General features: G+C 39.4%; 1 protein-coding gene across 1 annotated transcript; it reads right to left on the bottom strand.

Moving 5' to 3' along the window:
• Nucleotides 1-1,265: 1,265 nt before the first annotated feature.
• Nucleotides 1,266-6,716, bottom strand: MAP10 (microtubule associated protein 10). The gene has a single exon (XM_008689651.2). The coding sequence runs from the start codon at nt 6,676-6,678 to the stop codon at nt 3,943-3,945; it is 2,736 nt and encodes a 911-aa protein (XP_008687873.2). The 5' UTR covers nt 6,679-6,716; the 3' UTR covers nt 1,266-3,942.
• Nucleotides 6,717-7,983: the final 1,267 nt, after the last annotated feature.

Here is a 7,983-nt window from a genome sequence, read left to right as displayed (position 1 = left end):
AGTGTCATATTTGCTAATTTTGATTCAATCCTCAAACCAATCCTACAATGAAGAAATAATCTCCAAGAATTCATTTACCATGACAGAGGATGCAAATTACCATTCATCCAACTCCAAAGGCCAGTATTACATCATTTTCATGTGCCACTAGGGTTAGTGGTCTCCCCAGTAAAACTGAAAAAGACGTTTTAAAAATATTTTGGTGTCAAAAGCAAAAATACTAGTTTTTCTCTTTGGTCCCAACAACTTTTCTGGTAGATAAACCTTTAGCTCAGCTTCAGCTTTTCACTTTTAGTTCTGTTCCGCCCCCAAGTTGCCCACAACCCGCTTCTGTTCCCAAACCCTGCTGACTGAGCTTGGAGTATATTTGAGGCTCTTTAGAAAACAAACACTATCTTCTCATTTCTCCAGCAGCTCCCTCACTGGACGATGCCAAAGAGTAGATTTCTAATCCATCTTTCATCAATCTAATCCCACCTGCTTTGCATCTTCCAGAAGTTCCTCAAACAGTCTTATCCACCAGCAGCATTTTCCTTGTTCTCCAGGGCTACTATGGGTTCTTTCTTGTTTTTACATCTGTGATTTCATTGGAGTTTTGGAAGGAAACCACCATAACCTTCCCTGAATACACAATTTTGCAGCAAAGACTCTTACCTGAATTTTCTATTTTTTCTAGAATATATATTATTAGTATAACAGAGAAGAAGTATTTGAAAAATAAGGAAGTAATTATATTCCTATGGCTTGGCACTCCAACCTAATGATGCTCATCCTGAAATATGTTATTTCCTAGCATGACAGGTAAATTTCTGGAGAAAAATAGTAAAAATGCCTTGGTCCTTGACCAAGTATGTTTTCCTTGCAGTGTTTTAGGTTAAAAATGAGAAGGATCCAGCGAGTATTGGCTCATAAATTGTCATTCTGTACAACTCCAGATATCTTAGTCCAAATTAAAACATAAGTAGCCTAAAAGATGGCTGCATCTCTAGGCCCAAGGACAGTTTATGATTAGACAAATGTAAATATTCTTTATCTTATTTATATGTTGCTTTCTTTGTTATGAAATTCCTTTACCTTGCCAACCACAGTGTGGTAATTAGAAGTTTGTTTATGATTTTTTTTTTAAGATTTTATTTATTTGACAGAGAGAGACACAGCAAGAGAGGGAACACAAGCAGGGGGAGTGGGAGAGGGAGAAGCAGGCTTCCCACTGAGCAGGAAGCCTGATGCAGGGCTCAATCCTAGGACCCTGGGATCATGACCAGAGCCAAAGGCAGATGCTTAACGACTGAGCCACCCAGAGGCACCCCTGTTTAATTTATGATCTTTAACTCTGTTTACAGCAAATAAAATTTGGTTCCCAAATATATTCTTTAACAAATGCGCTGATTTTACAGGCGGAAAAATAAAAATTAATTGAGATGAGAAGGGGTGGCTCCTAACAGAAAGCCAGAAGCACAAGGCAGAAAATTCAGGATCGTTGTTCTTTGTATCGGTAGCATGCATATGACTGGAGGGGGAAACCAACATATTGTATCCATCTGCACAGCCCTCTTTGAATCTGCTTACGATAATAGTTCAAAGGATTTCTCATTGTTGCCAGCTGCCTCCAAAGCTTTAAGAATTAATACTACACAGAGGTAGGTCCTAACATTTCTATTGCTCACTGCTTCTTAGATCCTTTCCCATTCAGCTTTGCCCACAGCAGTTCACATACCTACGCTATTCAGAAGAGCTGGATTGCTGTAGCTTAGTTTTACAAACAATTAAATTAATGAAGATCTCCCTTATTTAAGAGCCTGAAATACTATTTCATGTTTCAATGATTTTAAGCAATTCAGGGGATAAAGAATGTTTCAGGAGTAGTATCTATTATGATATTCTTTAAGAAACTAAGCTTATAGGTTGTAGGATTAAAAAAATGAAGTAGAATTTGAAGGCAGGTTGCAAACAGGAAGAACTAAATACATGAAAAGGAATGTTTTTCACTAGAATTAAGCTATAAAAACTACCACCACAATTCTAGAAATATTCACGGAGTAACTCAAAGAGGATCTTATTCAGCTACTCAGTTCTGTAATTTAAAGTACATTAATGCTTTAGTCTTTGTTGGACCTCAGACACACTGAATTAATCATTTTTCTCATTTATTCTCATCACATGCAATGACTCTCCTAATTAAATAAAAGTTTATTTTTAAGGAATTATTTCACCAATGATTTGACATTATTGCTTATATTTTTGTCTCTTGTAATGAAAAATTGCTAGCAATTTACACACCAAGTTGATATCTAGTTACAGTACCTAGCATTAAATTATTTTGATTTTCTGAGATGATATAACAGATGCTTTATATTAACTGAAAAATTAAGGTCATAGCCATTAGCCATTAAAAAGCATTTCATATTTCAAAACTTTTGCTGGTATAATTTTCTGTGATAAAAATTATTTCAGTAATTTACGATACTCAAAAATACTGTATTGTTTCTATTGCTTAGGACCTTATTATGATGCTTGGCATTTGAAGCTCCCTACAATCTGGGACTTTTCTTACTCAACAAGTTTCCTTTCTACCATGCTGTAGCATGAATCTACCATTCTAATCAAGATATTGTCACAGTCCCATGAATACGTTATGCTCATTCCCATATTTCTTTTATTCATAATGTTTCTCAAAATATTACATCCTCATCTCACCACTTTTCTAAATTTGATCTATTACTATCATTCAAAAGATAATACCTACATAGTTATTTACTTACTTATAAAGGAAGGAAGATTAGGGCCTCACTTCATACATGCAAAAATATCAGATATATTAAAAAGTATAAAAATTAAAATATAACAGAAAAAAATACATGTAAATATCTGAACATGGAATAAGGTCTAAGTACAAAACCAGTGGAAGAAATTATAAAGAAATGATCACTAGACTTCCTAAAAACAAACTTTCATACTTTAAAAATAACTATGGTACAACCTGAAATGACAACAACAAACTGAATTTCTAGGTAAGAAACTGGAAGACACCTTTCTTAGCTTCCTTTCCCAAATACTTCGGAGAACATCTGCAGGCTGTTTCTACACAGCAAAACAAAAATATTGTAGTCAAATAATCACGTTTCCAAGAAGGATTTTCTGCGGCTTACTCTTAGGATTTCTGCTTGTTTGACTGCTTAATTCTATTCCCTCCAATCAGGTTACTTTAAATGCATGGTCTTCATTAATTTGTTCAATACATGCTTTTATTGCACCCCAACCACATGCCAGACCGTGCGAGATACTAAGAACACATTACACTGGTGGGCAAAACAGATACGGTCCCTTCCATCACAAAACTTACACCTAAGAGAAGATAAATATTAATCAAGTAATCACACAAACTGTATTAAAAAAAAAAGTATAGAGCACAATGACAACATATAAAAAGGACTTCACCTATTGGGGATATGGGATGTGTATGTATCCAAGACTTTGCTAAAGACTTCATGACTATATAAAACAGTAAGCTCTACCTACAGGGGCTATACCTTAAATATCTTGTACCTTTCTGCATCTCACACAGTGAGTTCTTTCGTATTTGTTAAATGACTTATTCCCATTAAAATCTGAGGTTATCCTTATTAACTAGCCTTTTTGTACTGGTGTGCCTGAAGTCTGCTTTAGGACGACTGATACTTTCAGATAGATACTTTGAGATAATTCAGAAAGATACTTTTATTCTTGTAAGATTAAACAACTTCAATCTTACCTAGATTATAAGGTGATTTCATGATTAATGTTCAACTTCAATACTATCTACACATCAAAATAACATACTTCTTAAAAAGAATTACTCATGTAATTTATGTACTAAAATAATGTACAGAATTATAAAAAATTGTTTCACTAACAGTACACATAGGTTATAAAAAATGAAATGTTTTTTAAAAGCACATATTTTTACACTGTATATCCTGGAAGTTTATTTATCACTAATTCACAAATATCTTTGCATTGCTTGGAAATATTTAGGGAAGGAACTTCATCATCTTCGGCCAAGTGATCTGGTGTACTGCTATCCAGGACATTAAGTTCTAGTTCTGACAAATGAGATGGCAGATAAGAACTCACTTGAGATGTCCGAGGTGACTGGCTTTTTTCTGAAGGCTTGCAACCAGTTCTTGTTTTAAGTTTAATAGAGATGTCCTCACCCCTCTTTATAACTTTAGAATTATGCATACCGTTTCGATCTATCTGGTTTTCTTTTTCCTCAGTCCAATGTGATGAAGATAAATCACTGGGAGAGATACTAGACACTTCCTCCAAACTTTTATCTTGAATCTTTGAAATATGAGATCTTTTATATGAGTGTACTGGTGATCCAGCTGAAAAAGGTGGGCTAAGAATAGAACTCTTTTCACTGCTGTTTTTTCTTATGGACAGTATTGTTTCACTAGACTTACTTGTGTATTGATTATATTTTGGATTTTCTGCCCCTGGACTGCTATCATGAACTTGTAAAATTTTGCTAGTATCCTCAGTGGTATAGAAATCTTCAGAAGAGCAAAGGCTGTTAAAGTCATCTGAATACTTTAGTTCTGAGATGCTTTCAGAGCAACTATTTCTACTTGGTTTGTTTTCACTGATTTCATCAGTAAGAATATCATCAGTGGGTTTGACCTGTTTATCCTCTATTTCTTTATCTACAACAATTCTGTCAACAACTGCAACTTGCTGGAAAACACATGGACTTTGGACTTTCATTTCCATTTTTCCTTCCAAAATACTTGCATGAGTAAACCCTTCCGGGCCAATGGAATTTGCAGAACTCACAATTTCTTCCAATAAACCATTATTTGTTCTATGTTCACCACAATCTACAGTTTTTTCAGTTGCACATTTCAGTTTAGTTTCTTTAGCTGTCTTAGGGTCAGCAAACACTCCACTGATTTGCTTTGAGGTATCACTGTTTTCAGCAAAAGATGCATCTAATTCCAAACACTTATCTTTAGGCAGTTGGTGTGGCTTCCGATGCTGTTCTGCAAAGCTTAATACTTTAACTTTGGATGATGGAATTCTGAGGTTTGTACCCAACATTTGTGCTTGCATTTTTCTATACTGCTCTCTTTTTTCATGTATTACCAACATATCAGGATTTGTCTGCTTTAAACGTAGTTTAAGTGTATTTGTTAAACCGTAAAGCAGCTTCCCCCTCGGAACTCTTTTGGGAGGGTTACTACTGTTCTTTTCAAAATGTTTACCTTTTTTGAGATTTTCAACTTGGTTCTTTTTATACTGAAGATTCACTGACTTTTCATTTCCGCCCATACAAAGCTTATCCTTAGATTCAGATTTACATGTGCATTTGGCAGAAGATTCTGGTGACTTCTTATCCTCAGTTCTATATAACCAGGCTAAGTGAGGATGTATTTGAGTAGGGCTTGCCACAGGTTGATTGTACAACACAGACAACTCAACCAACAAAGCATTTAACAAAGGCAGCTGCCTTATTGTACTGATTCTATCTTGTTCAGTTTGAGCATGATCTGGGGTTTGATCACTCGCTCCTACAGCCTGAACACACGGAGGATTTATGAGCATTGGAGGACTCCCGTGTGTCCCAGAATTAGTATGTTTCAGAGAATCAGTACGTGTTGGGGCAGTTGCACGATTTTCCTCCAGAAAAATACCATCCAATTCCTCAGGTACATTTATTTGAGGCTTAATGGTGATTGTACCCTGTACAGGAGGCATCTTTTCTTGGGTCAAATGAGTGTAATACAGAGGAGGAGGGCAAAATGTGTTGGTTTCAATGTCTAACTCTGTGACTTCCTGATTTGGGGGGCTAACGCTCCGCACACTAGGATTTGAACAAATAGAGTTGGTTTTGCCATGCCCCACGGAAACCGTGTTACCAGAGTTGGTCTTACTGTGGAAAGCTTTTTCCTCCAAATCCTTCTGTGCCTTTGGGATTTTTAAATCCACGAGAAAGCTATCAGCATCTCTTGTTCTTGGCTCTGAGTTTGGTTGCTGCTTTTCCTGCGGGGTTTGGGAACTGACCTCTACACGCTCTATCCCACCTCCTGTGGAAATGACTGGCCTCTCAAGATGACCCAACAAGCTGCTTCCCAAATCAGTCAAGCGGTAGCCCAGAGCAATGTCCCCAATCCGCTCCCCAACTTGGTTATGCAGAGGGAAACTTCCTCGATGGCCCTGGGAGCAGCCGGAGGCGGCCTGTCCCAGGACCTTGTGGGCGGTGGCAGCCAGCGAGATGCTACAGGCACCCAGGAGCTGCGGGGCGGGAGTCGGACGCCCAGGGGGCAGCTGCAGTAGCAAGGTGTAAAGCGGGGTCCGAAGGAGCAGGCGGTGCAGGGTGGCGGGGTGCAGGCGGAAAAGACAGGACTTGCCGCGACCGAAGCTGACCAGGCCGGGCCGGGGTTCCGGGGCTGGGGCTCCCGGGCCTTCAGGAGGGTAAACCAGCAGCGTGGGGAAGTCCAGCAGGCGGAAGGCCACGGCGGGGCACAAGTCGCGCGAGTGCCGTGCGGGCGATGCCTCCTCCTCCTCCTCCTCTTCGGCCTCCTCTTGCTCCTCCTCCACCGCGACCACGGGCGGCGGCGGTTGCAGCCCGGCTTCAAGACGCACCCAGTCTACGAGCAGCTCCAGCGAGAAGAGCCGCTCGGACAAGGGGGTCGCCATTGCTGTTGCCCCTGGAGACGCGGCTGCAGACTCGGGGAGGGGGAAGCCGAAGCTTGGTTATCGCGAGAGACAGAGGGACCGCCCCCCCCAGGGCCTGTGCCTGCTCTGTCGCGAGACTTAAGCCTCTCCTCTTCTCCCCCTCCCCCCGGCCCCGGCTAGTATACGCTGCGGCTGCTCTGGAAATTTTCGCTGCCCCATGTATTTTGCTTTCCAGGCTTATATTAACACAATTACTTATAATACCGAGGCTTGATAATATGATGGCAAGTTATCAAACTTTTGTTTTGTTTTGGCCACGTTTTTACCCATGCAGATCTCATGCAATTTTGAGGTCAGTTCAACTCTGTCTGAAGATAATTGAAAGTAAATCAGGGCAAAAGACCCCAGGGCAAAAGAAAGCGAGTTAACTCTCTAGGGTGGGCCTTCTCTGCCTGCTGGTCCACCCAAAAGATGATGACACTGCTCTGAAGCGGCGTGGGAGCCTCTATCTGGGTAAATTATGGTAGCACTGAGACACACAGTGGGTGTGGTTACATTTCCATTTGAGCAATCACCATGTGTGAGATTAATGTTAATGATTCCATTTAACAAAACAAATATAGACGTAAACACGCAGTTAGGGGAGGGGGAAAGATCTTACAGCACTCTTCCAGATTTTCAAGGAGACATACTACTCTCCCTAAGTTAGCCAGCTAGTTTGAACCCAAGGCTGATAACATGGAGAGCTTTGAACGACGTAGTGAGGAATTTGGACTGTATTCTGAATACGTTGTTTTGAATGAAGGTGATCATATCAGTGTTTAGAAATGTTTTATACAAATACAAAGGATGGATTCTACTAATAAATTGAATTTAGAGCAGTCAATTGGGAGGCTATCCCAGTGGTTCAGGTGAGAGAGAATGGTGGCCTGAACCCTGTCAGGGCCAATGGAGAGGAGAAAGACGTGACATTTGTGATAGCAGGATTTAGAATTTGGTGAGTAGGGGCGAGAAGTTATGGGTAAAATTTTTTTGTTTCTGAAGGAGAAAAAAAAAGGCATAGATTTTATTTTTTTTTTTTAAGTTACTTTGGGTTTTTGGGATTGTCGAGTTTGAGGTTCCTGCCAGACATGATGTGAATATGTTTAATTTTAGATAGCTTTATAATTTATAGTTAAATTACATTACATCAAAGCTCAGAAGAACATTGTGAAGCTCAAGGGAAATTCAGAATTGGAGGGATTTGATGCTTTAGTGTGAAGACTGAGGAGGTTTCATTGCAGTATATAAATAGAATATACTACTCTTGGCCTTAAGAATCTTACC

The sequence above is a fragment of the Ursus maritimus genome, unplaced genomic scaffold (assembly GCF_017311325.1).
Source record: "Ursus maritimus isolate PB19 unplaced genomic scaffold, ASM1731132v1 scaffold_7, whole genome shotgun sequence".
Lineage (NCBI taxonomy): Eukaryota > Metazoa > Chordata > Mammalia > Carnivora > Ursidae > Ursus > Ursus maritimus.
This window is presented reverse-complemented; position numbering and strand designations above follow the sequence as displayed.

Bases quoted from the DNA above. Each gene is read 5' to 3' on its own strand.
- MAP10 (XM_008689651.2), bottom strand. From the start codon at position 6,678: ATGGCGACCCCCTTGTCCGAGCGGCTCTTCTCGCTGGAGCTGCTCGTA.